The sequence below is a fragment of the Phyllopteryx taeniolatus genome, chromosome 21 (genome assembly GCF_024500385.1).
Source record: "Phyllopteryx taeniolatus isolate TA_2022b chromosome 21, UOR_Ptae_1.2, whole genome shotgun sequence".
Lineage (NCBI taxonomy): Eukaryota > Metazoa > Chordata > Actinopteri > Syngnathiformes > Syngnathidae > Phyllopteryx > Phyllopteryx taeniolatus.
The window spans coordinates 5,006,081-5,024,105 of NC_084522.1; the positions used below are offsets into that span (position 1 = coordinate 5,006,081).

The 18,025-nt window shown below is 42.1% G+C and overlaps 1 protein-coding gene across 4 annotated transcripts in view; it reads left to right on the forward strand.

Annotated features, from left to right (window-relative positions):
* The window catches only part of col8a2 (collagen, type VIII, alpha 2), a 36,522-nt gene extending 19,940 nt beyond the window's left edge, over window positions 1–16,582 (forward strand). For 2 of the 4 annotated variants that reach the window (XM_061760638.1, XM_061760642.1), the window contains exons 2-3: window positions 10,090–10,279; window positions 11,637–16,582. In XM_061760638.1, coding sequence (XP_061616622.1) covers window positions 10,108–10,279; window positions 11,637–13,531 — 2,067 coding nt within the window. In that variant the 5' untranslated portion in view covers window positions 10,090–10,107 and the 3' untranslated portion in view covers window positions 13,532–16,582. Of the gene's footprint in view, window positions 1–7,528; window positions 10,280–11,636 lie in introns of those variants that run through there. The other 2 variants (XM_061760641.1, XM_061760639.1) reach the window with 2 other exon arrangements.
* Window positions 16,583–18,025: the final 1,443 nt, after the last annotated feature.

Sequence of the window (18,025 nt, forward strand, 5' to 3'; positions counted from 1 at the left end):
ACCACTAGAAATGACAAAAATAAATAACCTCAGTCTGCCTCACAGTTCTGACCCCGCCTGTGTGGAGTTTGCATGTTCTCCCCGTGCCTGCGTGGGTTTTCTCCGGGCACTCCGGTTTCCTCCCACAGCCCAAAAACATGCATGGTAGGTTAATTGAAGTCTCTAAATTGCCCGTAGGTGTGAATGTGAGTGCAAATGGTTTTGTTTGTTTGTATGTGCCCTGCGATTGGCTGGCAACCAGTTCAGGGTGTACCCCGCCTCCTGCCTGATGATACCTGGGATCGGCTCCAGCACTCCTGCGACCTTTGTGGGGAGAAGCGGCTCAGAAAATGGATGGATGGAATACAGTACTGCATAGCCAGACATAGCCAAAAGTCAAACTTGTTCCGTGCTTGCATCACAGACATTTATATACTTTTTACATTCTCCATTTTATCATTCTAATTCCTGCTGTTTGATCATTAGATGTTATTACAACCTCCAGCTATCTTTCAGCAAAGAGTCTATATTACACACATTCACAGAAGCATGTTTTTATAACCCGAGGAGGATTTTGGAAGGTGCGAGGTCAGTGCTGGAAAAGTCTTCTTCTCCAGCCAGCACTCTTAGCCAACAGCTAATAAAGACTTACGCTGACCCTGATGGGAGGCGAGGCGCAGTCCTCTATGAGCCCTACAGTCCAAAGGGACTATGCACCGTATCCTGGTGTTTATATTACTATACTATGTGTGTGTGTGTGTGGGGGGGGGGGGGGGGGGGGGGGGGGGGGTGATTGGTTGGGAGGGGGCCTTTGTGGGTTCTTTTCTGCTTGAGAATAAAACATTCAGCTGTGGTCGGCAGCCCTTTAACTAAGTAATCAATCAAAAAGAAGCCCAATCAACAGTTAATGGAGCTCAACTGGGATTCAGCTCAGTGAATTTCTGTTCCGAACGCTGTGCTATGGAAGTTATTTCAGCAAGTTTCTTTTAGACCTCAAAAAGAAAGAAAAATAAAAAAAGACCCAGGGGCAAAGGAAATTCTTGACCTCAACACTGTGCTGAATGTGCCACTGATTTCTTCATGTATTAAACTCCAAGAAGACCAATGTTTTGGGCCGCCTGAACAGTACACGAGCTTCCACTCTTCTTGGAAGACTTTCTACTGTGGCTTGGGTTGTACCTTGCTTTGTACACCAGAGTACAGCGAAGGCCCTTCTCCAAACTCTTCCCACAAAGTTGAAGATGTCTAACTAATGTGTCTAGCCTAGCTTTGACTGATTCATTAATCGATTGAGAGGTTTATTTCAATACTTTTCTCCATAAACTATGTACAGTGGAACCTGAAATTTTGTATGCCCTAGTTTTCATATGATTTGGTTTTTGACCCTTTCTCCCCCCCGTCTAAACATTGTCCCTGGTTTTCGTAAAATAAATTCATTTCCCGGAAACGTTGCACATTCATCCATAAAGGGTTCAACAGAAAAAAAGCGTATTCCACAATACAAGCTTTTATTAAAAACTCAGGCAATAACAAGTCTCCCTGTCTGCTCGGCAACACTCAACATAACACATCCTGACAAAAGTCAAACTTTCAAAATAAAAGTATGCAGTATAATAACACAGTTTCACCACACTTTCTTGGGCCACTTAGTGGCTTATTTAACAGTGGCCCTCAAGATACAAGCACAAAATGCGACTGAATGAGTGCGACCGTTAGATAAGCCACCATAGGGCCAAAATGTGATGAAATTGTCATTATACTGGCATCCTTTTCGTATGAAGGGCTGATTTTTTTTAGATGATTTTACACCAAATGTTGACCCAATTTGTCCAAGTGTTGCCAAGTAGACCGAGAGGATTACTAAAGGATAGACCGAGTTGTTACTAAAAGCTTGCGCTGTGGAATGCACCTTGCCTTCTGTTAAACCCTTTTTACATGATATGCAATCAGCCATTTGCTAAAGAAGGCAAGAAAGATATAATTTAAGAAGTTTGCATTTATCCACTTCATTAGTCAAAAGTGATAGTTATTCTCTGTCAAATGTATTTTTTGTTCATAGTTTGGGGTGTCTGGAACAGATTAATTGGATTTACATTATTTCCTATGGAAAATATTGCTTTGGATTTCGTACGATTTGGTTTTAGTCAGACTTTCTGGAACGGATTAATCACGAAAACTGAGGTTACACTATACTTTCATTGGCAGCAGTAAAATACGATTTGTGCAGGAGCTCACTGCATATCCATTTTGACTTCACCTCCTACGTCGAAAAAGAAATGCACACTGGCTTGCTTGCTAATTTAGTCAATTCTTTTCACTTCAGACCGTCTTGTGTCACTTTAACTTAAGCTCCAACTATCACTTAGCCCAAAGAGCTTCTCCAGGGCCAACGGTTCTGTTAATATGACAGTGTCCTTGCCATTCCTCTAATAAATGAAGGAATCCTTTTGTGCTTGTATGGTGTGTCCCTTCATTTTGTTTCATGTGTTTATCATCAATGGCGAACTTGAGCGGTAAAGTGCTGCAGATTGAAGAGAAAGCCTGGAGTAATCTTTGAGGTCACTGAGTCTAGAGCAACCCTAATAGTTTTGCTTTGTAACTCTGATGATTTGCGCTGCGAATTTTGCTGGTTTGTGGTTTGACTGAAAGTTGAGCTTCGCTTCACTTGAATGGCAAGCTATCGTCAGGATTTTCAACTGTTCCACAATCATTTTCCTCATGATTGTAATGCCGCTATTTAAAGATGGTTACGTTTACAATTAATCGGTTAATCCTGTTCCAATGGGTTCAGTGTCGGCTGCGTGTGGATATTAGTTAATAAGTTTGTCATTTTATTTACCATTCCTACTGTAAATACGATTTACAAATCATTGGTGATACTGTAGAGTTGAAATAGAAATATCTCTCCAAATGTGGATGACCTTTCCCCACATCTGGAGTTTTTTTGAGCGTTCAATGTGTAGTTCAGTAGCCTGCAGCAAGCAGGCATTTCAGATCCTTGAGGGGGATTTAAACCAAGATTTCCGGCAACCTTATTAAACCATAATCCCCCTTCTACCTTTCTTTTCTTTCCATTTCAGACAGAAAATTAGGTCTTTCCCTTCTTTTTTTGCTGACAACTCATGTGCGTTTGTGTGTTTGGCGCATGCATGCATTTGTGAGGCTGTTTCAGTTGCCAGAGGATGGAGCGAGATGATTGGCCACATCTGAAGTGGGTCAGCAGGGAGATCAGGAGCTGGAGCGTTCCCGTTCTTCTCCCTTTCATTTCTCTTCCTTGACTCCATGTCTGCTTTGTGGTTTCTGTGCTTCCTCGTCTTGTTGCTTCAGTCATCGACACTCATTGCTTGATGTTGCTTTCCATCTCCTGTTATCACCACGCTTTGGTAGACTAACACAGACCATATTGTCAATGGTCTGTCTTAGCTTTGTGTTGCATGCAGCGTCAAACTGTGGAATCCTTTGATAGAAAGCGACCACAGCGAGGACTTTCCTCCTGGAAGCTGTCCTTGGCTACTTGCAGCTTCATCTTTTTTCCACTTCTGTGTTAAAAAACAAAACATCTGTGTCGTGATTCCAGGATTAGACCCGCTTAATTGAACCCGTCGGATTTCTTTCTGAAATGCCCAAATTGTTTGCCTAAAATAGTAGTAGTACTTTGACGCCATCTTGAGGCATCTCGGTGCCGAGGAACTTTGCGGCAGTGAGGGGAGGAGCTTCCTTTAGACAGTCCAAAACCCTGGCTAATATAAAAGTAGTGCTTTGGCTTTATATTGTGGAATTGTGGAGGATTACTGCAAAAATCAGCTAATTGATGCCCCCCCAAAGGTTTTAAGTTCCTGTAGCTGTCACAAGATGGTGGCAAACTACTGCTTTTGTCTAAATGAAGCTCCTCAACTCACTTCAACAATGTTTCTTCGTACCAAGATGCTCGATGATGGCGCCAAAGCAATACTTTTGACTAAATGAAGCTCCTCAACTCACTTCAACATAGTTCCTGAAAGACTGGTCCAAAAGAAAGTCTGTGAATATGCAAATCCATGAGTCCAGGATCGAAAATATGCAGGGGAACACTGTACTAATGTTCCTAACTGGGAGGACCTTTATTATTAGGAGAATAAATCATCTGTCAATGGGTGAAGAATGCAGTTTTGACTTCTTGTGTCAGCCACTGAGCTCCTTTTGTGTCAGCCAATCAGCTCGCTGCATGCTCTATAATGTCCTAACCACCCGCGTCTCACTCACGTTATGTTTGTTGTTCTTCGTGTACTGATCATTTTGCTCTTTCGACAGAGACGCTGAAAAATAGAATTGACAGTTATTGATTGAAATTAATTGAGTTAGTGATAGTCAAATTGCTCCAAAGAGAAACGCTTTGCTTGCACGTTTCTTTGCAGCACTCCCAATAAACGCATTCACCCCAAGAATGAGCCGAGCAGAGAAGGCTTAAGGGGAACACGAGGGGGAGAAAGGGAGAATTTTGGTGGAGCACTGGGTGGACTGTACGGTTCTCAGCTCCCCCATGCAGTTTATCTCAGGTGTTTTGAATACGATCTACGATGCAGCTGTGTTCAGAATTACATTCAGAGTCACATTCAAACGTATGTTAAGTGGGAGTCAGCACACACACTCGCCATCACTGAATATTTTTTTTTGGGTAGAGCCGATGATGTAATAAATTACATTGCACTCTGGGGGAGCAACGCATTTCATACAGGGTTCAGGATTCTGACTTTTTACAGAGTAGGCAAGCTCCAGGTTTATTTTTGAGAAAAAAAGAAAATAAATCAGTTTTTCCTTCATTTGACTGCTTTTGCACCTGCTTCGTTCAATAAACAGGATATATATATATATATATATATATATATATATAGATAGATAGAAAGATAGATAGATTGTTTTATAAATAGCACATCTGCTTTTCCACTTCAGTGAGTGCATAGAATATTTAAATGTTCCTCTGAATGATGTCATGAAGAGAGCAAAAACCCTCTACCTGACCCCCATCTGTTTTTTACACATATTTTATCCTGTCCTGATCCTCGCACGTTCTTCTCTACCTACTGTTTCCTTTTAAAATTGTACTTCTTCTCTTTATGTACGCACGCCATCAGCATCCACTCAACTCTTTCTAACCTCTCGGGGTGTTGGGAATCCATAACTCTACCCCTAAAGTGCAATTTCCTGAACTGATGAGACTGTTTTCATCACTCCCCTCTCGATTTCATTAGGTATGCTGTCTTTTTCCTTTAGCATTGAGACAGAATATTTTCAAATAGAAGGGATGAAAGAATCATGCATGAATAGAGCTGAATTTTGTGTCAAACAATGAGTTAGTGAGCATGCGTTTCCAGACAGTCACGTATTTCATTACACACGGAACAATTACAATGTTAGTACTTGTAGTTCACTGACATGACATGACACTAGGTTTAAGAGTAAAGATGTCAACATGCATTGAGGAGGTCCAGACCACAGAAAGATAAATACATCAAGGTACATTATGTGGAAAACTTTTACAATATAATTGAGACCATGCCTGTGTGTGTCTCAGCAGGATCGTTAACACTACAGTATACCCCATTTAAATTTTTTTTTTTAAAGTGACAGGAACATCAATGCCTAATGTATAGCAAGTGGATTTTTTTTAAAAACTTTCTAAATTAATTAACTCATGCACAGCCGTGCATGTTTACATTTGTCGACTTGACTCCATTTACTGCCAAGTACATCAAGTACATTTTACAACATTCTCCCCCAGCTTGTCTGTGAAATTCAGATTTGTTAACCACTGCAATTGCTATCAGAACCCTGTAGAGGGCGGCGTTGCATTACTTTGGATTTGAAATCAACACAGCTTTTGAGTAGAAGATTAAGATTAGGGGTGAATCTCGGCTTGTCGCGTCAATTACGAGAGAGAGAAATGCCAACACGTTGGAAGTCAGACAAGTTTAGCCACGTCACACTTCAACAGAGTCTGTGGGGTTAGGGCAAGTATTTTATAGTAAAGCGCCATTCATTCAACAGTCCAAGAGAGTGAAAGGAGTCCATTGCAGCCGTTTCCTTGTTTGGACCACCCAAACTGTCCACACATAGAAAAATGTCCGTAAAATTAAAAGTGAAATGTCAATGGAGAGAAAGACAAGAACACACACATTTCCCCAATAGGTCTGAGAGTAGTTTCTTTAAACTGCGGCACTCATTTTCGAATTCCCTGTAGGTGATAGCAATACCTCACTACTATTTGTGTGTGTTTGCATAAGGTAGGCTCTTCTGTTTTTTCCTCTACAAACTGTAAAACTCATTATTATGCTTACGTCTAGACTCAAGCCTGACCGCAAAAAATGCATCGTGTGTTTTTTTTTCTCTCCTCTGGTGCTCTGAAAGTTCCCAACAAATGAATATTTTGTAAATGAGGACTGACGCGGTTGAAAAACAGCAAAACCACTCATGGCTTCATGCATGATTTGGGTCAAGGTTATGGCTATAAGATGCAATTCATCGACCGAAATGCGTGTTTTGTAAAATGCCGAGCACGGCACGGCACATCGCGGAGAGCGTCTTCCACTCAAGGCGCTTCTCAAATGTTCACCACAAAAACAGCAGTTTCTTTCCCCACAGCGACACTGAATCCTCACTCTTGGTGTAGCGTTCATCTCCCCGTGGCCGTGCGGTTGAGGAAATACTTGCTCGTCTGGATCCAACCTCACCGCTTTAGGGAACTCAAGGTTGAGTACCTTCACCTCTGGTGCTGCTGATTTCATTAGTCGGTGTGTGTGTCTTCTGTCTGTCCGATGCGGACAACTTGGGACGGTGCTCGTTCTTTGTTTGTACACGCTGTACTCTGCATTTATTCCATATCCTTGATATCCATCCTACGGTCCATGTATTAGTACACTCTTTGACCTCACTCATAAGACAATTCAACTCAGAACGACAAGGGTGCACTAGTACAACGACTTCTCACAAAGGGTTCTGTTGAACGTATGTGTAGATTCGGGCTTACTTGATTTCTCAGTGATGTCAATACGGTGGAAGCCTAATGTTTGTGCATGAGACAGATTTCCTCCCAAAACCAGCCAATTTCACCATGGCAATAAATATGTTGTTCAAAAATGTCTTGAATTCCTTGGGTGTTTTGACGGGAGCACGCCACAGTCGTAAAAACAGCTGGGAACTGTCTTAAATTGTTGGTAAAAAATGCATAATATGTCTCCTTCAAGTCTATTTGATATAAAGGCTCACTTAGCCTGCCAGAAACTTTAACGGCGGCTGTTCATGTATGACTTTAATCCACCTCCCACCACTGGAGTGTTGGGATTTGTTTTCAGTGGGTTTATGTTTAAAAAAAAAAATAAAAATCTTAGGAAGTTAGCAACCTTAAGTGCTCTCAGCTATATTGTGTTCTCGTGCATACTGAGCAAGATTGTTTGATTATGTGTTTTCGAGACAGTTCTCAGTCTCGCTCCAAAAGGCTCATGCTGCAAGCCAGCAAGGATTCTGTGACACTTTGGAGCATGTCTGGGGAGCTTTTGCACTGAAAACACTTAACAAACAGACTGCAGAGGCCCGCTTGTGTCTGTTACCTATTCATGCTTCTGTTTTTAATGTGAGTCCCTGTGGTTCTTTGAAGAGGTCTGCTGAATGGCGGGTACCTGGGGTCTCCTGATGAATCACATTGGCACCAAAACCTCATATCCCCCGCCATACCAGACATATTTATGTGCCAGCCAGCCAGCCTGAAGGTCGGCCAGTAAATTAAAAAATGCCGCACCTCTTGTATTCCTTCCATTTTTCCTTTTTTTTCATCATCAATTGAGTTTGATTGTTGTTTAGTCGCGAAAGGAGCCCGCAGACGGGTGACTAAGTACTTAAAAATGTTCAGTGACCCAAGCAACGTCTTTATTGAACGGCTGTAAAACAAGAATTGGGCTGTCGAGCTTTTGCGGTTGCTTTAACAATCACAGACGACGGCACCTAGCGCCAAGCTGTAAAACAGACCTGATCTCAGCACTGATGTGGCAATGAAAACACCTTATAAAAAAGTCTATTGTGAATATTTATAGCAATTATAATATTGAATATAATAATATTGTCGAGTCTAGGCTTCTTATTAGCCGCGTTCATTATGAAATTAGACTTCTGATTCTATTGATGCAAAGAATAGGAAGTGGGTATATTAATACACTTGAGGGAGGTGGAAGCATCAAAACACAGGTTGACCAAATGTATGTCGATAAAAAACAATCTGTGTGTCCTTGTTGCTCATATTGTTTCCCTGATTCAACACTTCTCATAAGCATTAATAGTCCTGTTTGTTTAGTAACTCTTATCCCCTGTACACTTCTCAAGGCCGGTTAATCCGTCCGTTGGTCGAATGTGTCGTACAGCATTCAGTTTTTAACCTCAACTGTTTTGTTTGGCTCGTCGACATTTTTCGGCTTAATGTAAACATCGCATGCTATAGCAGGCTTGAGGTCACACATCATCTGTCTGAAAAACGGACAAAAACATCTCTGTGTCACGGCGAAAGTGGAAATGGATGCAATTTTCACACGCCGTTTCGCAAGTTTAAACCGCGTCTCGCTCACCCGACGAGTTGCACACTTAAGGGCGCACAAACTATCCTCTGGTGGTTTCCTCTTCGCACCTGACCACAGTTGTGAAAACATTTGGCTGAGGGCGGTGTGGTCATTTCTCCCTGACGTAAATTAAAGTCAACGGAACTGTCTGTTGCAAGACCACCGCCGTGCCAAGAACGCACCACATGTAAGCTGTGTGCAGCAGCAGATGGATGGACATTTGCTCGCTACAGTGTATGATTGAACATGTGTGCGCCACATACGTCAGACTTAATGGATCGGTCTGCCTCACAGGGCCGAAGTGCTGGCCCTTGATGACATCAGCAATTATTCTATCCTCTGATTGGTTAGTCAGAGCAAACATTGTTACAGCCAACTTTGACAAGCAAAACATGTCTGTAGCAATCTGCACACATTAACACTGTACATTTAATAATTAGCATCTCTGGTGATATGATGTATTGTGTTTAAATGTTTTGTCACAGACTTTCACCAAATGACCCTCTACAGTAGTCTCACATTTACATTACATTTAAAATGCTGTTCTCCCAGTCATCACGGTCCCGTGAGGTTTGCTGAGGTCTCATATACGATAGGTTTGCACCTCGCGTGACTTCATTCGCGACAGTTGTTCAAATTGTGAATCCGGAATTTCCACTGAAATTCAGTTCCAATTGTGCATAAGGGGAGCGTTTCATTGTAGTGGGTCCACTGTAGTTAATTGGTGCACAGTGTGTTGTTTATGTAGATGACCAATACTGTACTGCTCTTTGTGATCCAAGGTAAAGACTAAAATGTACATATAGAAGGTGCCATAAGGAAACCCAGAAATATGAAATGATTTCCCTAAATCAAGGATGTGTCCATGTCGCTAATGCATATTTTCCATAACTTCAACCGTTTTCACTGGCCATATTGTCTGTGACAGGAAACAATTTAAAGTAAAATGGCTTCACAGAAGAAAAAAAATACATTTATTAGTGGTCCAGTGTTTCATTTGAGGGCGGCACGGTGGACGACTGGTTAGAGCGTCTGCCTCACAGTTCTGAGGACCGGTGTTCAATCCCCAGCCCCGCCTGTGTGGAGTTTGCATGTTCTCCCCGTGCCTGTGTGGGTTTTCTCCGGGCACTCCGGTTTCCTCCCACATCCCAAAAACATGCATACTCGGTTAATTGAAGTCTCTAAATTGCCCGTAGGTGTGAATGTGAGTGCGAATGGTTGTTTGTTTATGTGTGCCCTGCAATTAACTGGCAACCAGTTCAGGGTGTACCCCGAAGATAGCTGGGATAGGCTCCAGCACTCCCGCGACCCTTGTGAGGAGAAGCGGCTTGGAAAATGGATGGATGGATGTTTCATTTGAGTTAGATTTTGTTGCCAATAACCAGTGACTTCATGTCTCCAATTTATTGAGACTCTCTTGTGCCATGAGATTGTACTCTTTCCTTAATTTACTCCTTGAACATATCACTTCCGCTTTGTGCTTCGTTGGCTCATAACTTATTGTCTTCTCTCATCCAAATGTATCTTCCAGTTGTTTGCGTGACATCGGATGCCTGGGATGCTGTCCGCCATGCTGTTGGCCCCTACCTGTGTGCTGCTAATGCTCGGAGGGCATGTTCTTGCTGGAGGCTACCCCCCCATGCCTCACATGAAGTACATGCAACCCATGATGAAAGGGCCTGTCGGACCGCCGTTCAGAGAGGGCAAGGGACATTATGTCGGTGAGTAACGCTTTGGTGTTCACTATCGCAATAAGCTCGATATCAGCTGTAGGCCACTCGGTGTGTTAAACTCCGGTTATTTATTTTTTTTTCCATTATGGCTGTATGATCAGCGTTCTCCTGTCCAACATCATTGAGCTGGGAGGTCTGATTGCACCTTGTTTATGGATCTGACTTTAAAGTAGCCATCTGGATGCTGTTTCTGTGTTGTTTATTTCTGATTATTGAGCTCTGGGATGAAGCAGAGTGTGAGAGGGGAAAAAAAAGAAATACAGTTCAGTATAGTCACTTGTAGTGAGCAGTAATCATTCAGAAATTATGCTAACAAAATCATTTGTATAGTTTTAGAATTCCTTTTCGTTTAAGTCATCTAATTTTGTTTCCCCAAAAGAAAAAACATTGGTTTTAGAATGTTGATAAAATACATCTACAATGACAATGAAAAGAAATTCGTTGAGGAAAAGCGTGTTCCCAAACTAAGGTATCTTGGAGGAGTAAAACTAATGCTTTGCTTTTACTGCCACTTACTGGTTACAAGTCCACACCGCATCACGTATTGACTGAGTCAATCCAGTACTGTACAGTATAAGGCCAATGTAGCTTTTAGAAACAGCAGTTATGATCAGACTTTTTCACTGTATGGGACCTTTTAGGTTTTTAAAATGTGGATTCAGAGTAACTTTTTTTTTAAACAATAGATGCGTGTATAGCTATAGTGAGCGTTTAACAAATGTACTGAATTGAGCGAAAGCAAGTGTGGAATGATGTGCAGGTCCTGCAGAAATGTTCATGATTTGTAATCCTAAAACATGCATGTGTCACTAATTGCCAGTAGACGAAGCAACAGTCACCCTTCCCTTGAAAAATGCATGTGTGGCATTTATGCCATTGCCATGTATATAAGTTACACAGGCATAACCTCGTGTTACAAGCACTGCCTTGGTTAAACGTAGAGGGGTACATTCTGTGCTGAAAATGTCTAAACAGTATGCAGTCAGGTAAACAAAAATAGTAGCCATAAAGAAAGAACAGAGTGAAGAACATACTAAGAAAATTTGAGCAGGCCATGCTTTGCTTGGCTTCATCTATTGTGGTGTTCATCAATATGATTCAAGATACATGCCTTTTTTCCCCCCCAGATTTTGCTAAACTGTTCATAGGTTATCACAAATTCTAATTATTTTCTCGTGAAACTATCTACACCCATATGAAATAGAGCACGGACATAAAAATTGCTGTTTCGCTTAGTTTGCTAAGGAGCAATGAAAACATTATGATGGTTTTGTTCCGATCTGATTGCAGTACTCACATAAACACAATGATCTCTTTTTTTTTTTTTGTATTTTTTTTTTTTTAGACATGCCACCCATGGTAGATGTCAAGGGGGAGCCAGGGCCCCAAGGTAAACCTGGACCAAGGGGACCCCCTGGTCCTCCAGGAATTCCAGGGAAACCTGGACTTGGGAACCCGGGCCTCAACGGGCAACCAGGTCCTCAGGGGCCACCTGGCTTTCCAGGAATCGGTAAACCAGGACTCCCAGGACTACCAGGAAAGATCGGACCAAAGGGGATGCCAGGACTTACTGGCGAGGTTGGCCCTCGTGGTGAACCGGGTCTCAGAGGTCAACCGGGACACCCAGGACTGCCAGGACCAGCTGGCCTGTCTCTGAATGGGAAACCTGGGCTTCCAGGCATCAGGGGCCCGCCTGGTGCTCGGGGAGAACCAGGATTAAAAGGCATTTCTGGCCCTGCGGGTGAGCGTGGAGTTAAGGGTGAGAATGGAAATGGGACACCAGGACCCTCTGGTGTAAGGGGTCCCCCTGGTTTGAAAGGTAGTGCAGGACCACCTGGTCTTCCAGGCATTGGCAAACCTGGACAAAAAGGTTTGCCTGGACTGATCGGTTCTAAAGGTGATCAGGGACTTCCAGGGGATCGAGGGGAACCAGGAGAGGCTGGGCTTCCAGGTCTCCAAGGTCACCCAGGTCCTGTTGGGATAGGGAAGCCTGGACTTGATGGATCACCAGGAGCACCAGGTCTCACAGGTCCAAAAGGTGAACAAGGGCTCAGGGGTTCCCCAGGATTTCCTGGTACTCCAGGCTATGGTAAACCTGGTCTTAGTGGGCCAACAGGAGAGAAGGGTCAGACTGGGTTAACTGGTCTACCTGGAGACAGAGGTGAGCAAGGAATGGCGGGCCCAATCGGTGAGTCAGGTATTAATGGACAACCAGGACCCCCTGGACTTCACGGCCCCATGGGACTCCCCGGAAAACATGGCATGCCAGGGCTCAAGGGAGAACTTGGACCCCAAGGACCTCCAGGGCTGCCTGGCCTCATGGGTGACCAAGGTCCAAGTGGAAACACAGGAAAACCTGGTTTACCTGGGGACAAAGGCCTACCTGGGCCAAATGGAGCAATTGGAAAACCTGGACCCAAAGGTGAAGCTGGACATATCGGTCTACCAGGTAATCCCGGGCTGACGGGTCTTCAGGGACCTAAAGGTGCGGCAGGATTTATGGGAACACCTGGCCCCAGAGGTCAGTCAGGTATCCCTGGTCTTCAGGGGCCGATGGGTCCCATGGGACCACAGGGTGCACCCGGCTTGAAGGGTGAGTCCGGCCTTCCAGGGCTTCCAGGACTGGGCAAATTGGGAGAGAAAGGACATGTTGGTCCACAAGGTCCTCCGGGGAAACCAGGCCCTGCCGGCCTTAATGGTATCCCCGGCCCACCTGGTCCCCCGGGTCCTCCGGGAAACGGCCACACAGTTTCCGCAGGTCCGACCGGTTCAGAATTGGAAGGGGGCGAAGTGCCAGGACACCGTAAGGGGCCGGCGTACACTCAAGTTCCACTCTCTGCCTCGTTAGCGCCGGCCTTCACAGCCATCCTCTCCAAGCCTTTCCCTCCCTCCGGTATGCCAATCATATTTGACAGGACTCTGTACAATGGGCAAAATGCCTACAATCCCTCTACTGGCATATTCACTGCTCCCCTATCGGGCGTCTACTACTTTGCGTACCACGTGCATGTGAAGGGGACTAGCTTGTGGGTGGCCTTGTACAAGAACAATGTACCAGCTACTTACACCTACGACGAATACAAGAAAGGCTACATGGACCAGGCGTCCGGGAGCGCTGTCCTCGAGCTGAAAGAAGGCGACCAGGTCTGGGTCCAGATGCCCTCGGATCAGGCCAACGGTCTCTATTCCACCGAGTACATCCACTCCTCATTCTCAGGATTCCTGCTCTGCCCCACATAACTTTGCCCTTGATTCCAACGAGTTCCCTTATGAGCTCCTCGGAGCAGACCAAAACATAAAATACTTGCAGCCATACCGATTTCCAAAAAAACAATACAATTAACAGTACAGTCGTAGTATTTCAGTCATATTTTTCTCTATCGTTTTTGTTTGCTTTACAGTCAACAGCATCAGTGAAAGAAAACGTATGAATCACAAGAGAAGGATTTAAAAGGCAGAGTTAGGAATATTATTCAGTGTTCTTTGTGTTGTTGTCATTCAAATGTGTTTTGGGGGTTGTATTTTTATGTTAATTATTGTTGTTGTTTATTATTATTTGGTCGTTGTTTATTTTAGACTGTCCGGTGCCTTAATTTGTAACATGCAAGCACACCGTTCTATGCCAGTGCACATCGTGGCCACATGCCGACATCATAAGGACAAATATCACCTGACCTTGTCGAGAGAGGTAGGAGCTTTGTGTTGTTTTCATCAATGAAAATCCTGGCCAGATTAGTATCAATACAACACTCAACAATTGTAAATATTAAAGAACATTGTGGAACATCACATTAACTTTTTCCTAATCGTTTGAGTGTCGTTTTCTCATTAAAATCATGGAATGAATTCTCTTTTCTTTTTTTTTTTTAGTTTATAATGAGTTGGTTGCTTTCTCAATTTCATAGCCGACCATTTCAAACTTCTTTTTTTCTTACTACTTAATTTATTTTATTGAACTATCCAAAATGGCAATCTGGAGATACAGTCTAACAATAATAGGACTTCATAGTATTAAACCAAGGCTACATTAATTGACAATGATGCACATGGATAATGTTTACACAACTCTTCATTTGGTGTCAGAGAAAGAAGAGCTGCGGAAGAGTTTTTTTATTTTTATTTTTATCATTCCCAAGCCATGCCTTCCAAAATAGTTACAGTTTAACAAAACATGGCGACAAGGACAAGATGTTTTCGAATTCAAAGTAGAGTGAGCCGGAAATGCAAATCACTCCGCATTGACTCTGTGAATAAGTAAAGGGACTAAATGAGAGGCCCGCAGGTTGTGAAATACAAGTTGTGTAACATTTAACAAACCACCTGATAGATTTCTTTGTCAGGCGGCAGGCTAGAGGGTCAGAGCTGTCTGTGTACGTGTTTCTGGTGACTGAACCATTTAAGATAGACGCTGTGTGTGTTTGTGTGTGTGTGTGTATAACCTTCTGCCTGCCTGTGAGCGAGTCTATGTATGTACTGTATGTGGGCGTCTGCGTGTCACATTGTCCCACTGGCATTCAGGTCATGAACGCTTTGGCAAAGATATTAATAAACTGCAGTGAAGTTACGAAATCCCAGATAGAACTTGCAGCTCTGTCAATGTTCCATCGGAACACTGACTTGTTGTCCTCGAGCTTTGAAAGAAAGTCCTGCACAGATATTTTTTTTTTTGTTACTTTTACGGTGCAAAGTAAGGGAACAGAAGCGCAAAATAAAAAGACGACATTGCGGCAGAATTCAAATGACACGGCGGGATTAAAAGAGAGAATTTCATGGTAACACTGACTATATGTCCAAATGGCTTGTGTGCAATAATTCTTTGTCGGGACCAATTACCAAATTGAGTCGTATAGTGTAGAAGAACAATGTTTGTAGTTATCGAAGACGAGAAAGAAAAGACAATCTCAATAATCCTGTCAATCTGAAAGCATTTCAGTGTAATTATGCAACCCAAAACTGTCAGCGCTCTGAATTTCGGACAAGAATGTCCATACAGTGAGAAATGAGTGACCCGACTTACACAGTTTTCGAGTACTAGTGTTCCAACCATTTGATATTTGAACACAAACGGTGGGGCAACACATGTTGCAGACAATATCACAATACTCACAGGCATATATTTATCCTCTGCGAAAAACAACTATTATTATTGCAGCTTATTAAGTCGCTGAGAGCAGTGGTGACTCTTCTTTGTTTGTCTGTATGACTGTATTACACTGCCTCCCGGTGGCCAAGGCGGGCACACATGAAGGAGCAGCGTTATGAATAGAATTGAAACATTAAATTATGATTCACAAACTGTTGAATTCTTTAAATGATGAATGGCACTTTTGGCAGATAGAAGTATTCTGAGTTACGAACGCGGTCACGGAACAAATTAATCTCAGTGCACCGCTCTACGTGGAAGCCAAATATTGAACTTTGCGATCCCAACTAATATGTACACCCACTGACTGACAACGGCAATCTCGGATGAGACCTTATCAGTATTTTACAATTACGTAATGGAAAAAAAAAATGCACTTGTACCTGTCCTGTTTGTCTCCATAATACAAACAAGTCAATGCTATGAATCATAATTGTAACGTGAGTCTACAAAGATGGTTCAAGGCTCGTTATGTACTGTATGCTGGCTTATCTTTGGTAGCCTATTTTTTGGACCTATGAAATGGTGATGTGAATTACATGTGGTTATTATTCTCTGTCCTTGTGTTTGATAGACAGTGTCACTTGCTCGCAGAGTTTGCCCTGTGTGCAAATCATTTAACAAGTGTCAGGAAGCCCCATCTTAATCACACATCGCTTGGAATTGTTTTGCTTTATATTAAAAAAAACTTTGCTTCGGTTTTGAAGGGATTTTTGTTTTAGTTGCATTGAATTAATACACGGCCATTCCCATTTGCACATGAAATTAATGAAGATATTTATACATGTATGATAATTTAATAGGGATGCCAAAACCGACCACCGAAGCCAAGAACGTATAACTGGTATTTAACAGCATTGATGAGTTAATAGCATTTACAACATTTAGCTAGCACCCTAGTGTTATGTTTGTCGAGGATTATTTTTGGAGATTTTATTATTTGTGTAATGTACGATGTATCTACTCATCAGATTATTTTTTTTCCACACAAGGCTATTGCGTTAATTTTTTGATTTTTTTTTTGCGCAATAAATGTGAGTATAAAAATGCTCTCTTTGATTTGGCATTGTTTTTTTTCTGCTTATCAAAAATCTACAAGTACTTGATTGTATTGATACTATATCAATAAAGGCCTTCTCTGTGTCAGACTTCAGTTTTCTGTTCTCTTTGTGTATGGATATTATCAAATATACTGTTCATAGAATAATACACACACACGTTTATTAATCATATAGTATAGGTTACTCCCTACACATTGGCCTCAATCTATCCCACAATGCGTCAGAAAAAAAACAAATAAAATACAATACAATGTTAGGTTTATTAAAAATTTCTGTATGTTTTATTGTGAGCGTGAATGCTCGTTTGTTTCTACTGTATGTGCAATTTGCTCCAGCTCACCCATGACCCTAATGAGGATAAGGGGTAAATATACTATACCTTACCAAAATAAAGTTAGGGATACTGGGTAAAATTTCAGGATGGACTTCAAATGCAGTATAACCGTTACAGGTGAACTTGTGAAAATGTTTAATGCACATGTCCAACTGTTCAGAGCTGGAGAACCTTTTGCACAATTTACTGTTCTCAAGGAGCTGAATAGCAAAACTCCAACAGGTGTTACTTACACTGTGTTGCAGCAGGCGATAGAGTTATAGCTGCAATTCGTGCAACTACCACTAGAGGGAGACATAGAATTACAATCCGTTTCGTGCTTTAACCCCACTTCATTTTTCATGTAAAATTTCTATAGAGTAGATAGAACGGTTGTCAGTTGTGCTCATCATCATGTGAGTTTGTTTCTTGGAATCAAATTTGACGTCACATATGTCGGTTTAAACTGGAAATTGTTCAACAACATAATTTTTTTAAATTTAAAGTTATATAGAATGCGATTTTTCTGTCATGTTGAATGCTAAGCATTATTACTTTTATGATTTCATTTGTTTTATATAGTTTTATCATTTCTTTTGTATTCATGGGTCATTTAGCATGTTTTCTTTGGGGTGGAATTTTGACGTTTTTGATTTGTTTTGTTTAAAAAAAAAAAAGATTACATTCACACGCTATAACTGTCTGGAACAACCTCAGTTGTGTATAAATCAACAATATATTTAGAGAACAATACGACGTTCTTAGTGTGTTCGTGGGCTGTCGTCCGATGACGCAAAACAAGCCACAAGCAGCAAGATAATGTGAGCTTTCTGGAACTGTCATCGTGGACCCGGATTCTTTTTACGTCGCACTGACGCCAGAGATCTAGTGCTACGTTTGGGGACTTCGTAAAGGCGGACACCCGGAAGGGAATAGATGAAAAGACGGCTTGATTTAGCTTCACACAAGCACCACTCTACTCTTATAAACAGCATTTTATAGCAGCAAACGTATGTTAGTAGTTTATTGTGTTGTTTGGATTGTCCTGGCTGTGTCGTAGTGTCACATTTAACATGAAGTCTTTAACAATACTACATCGCTATGAGTTGTCTAAGATCAATATATATATATATATACATATATATATATATGTATAAGATAAGATTTTAAAGTATAAGATACAAACAAGTATTTGACAAAGGAAAACAAATCGAGAA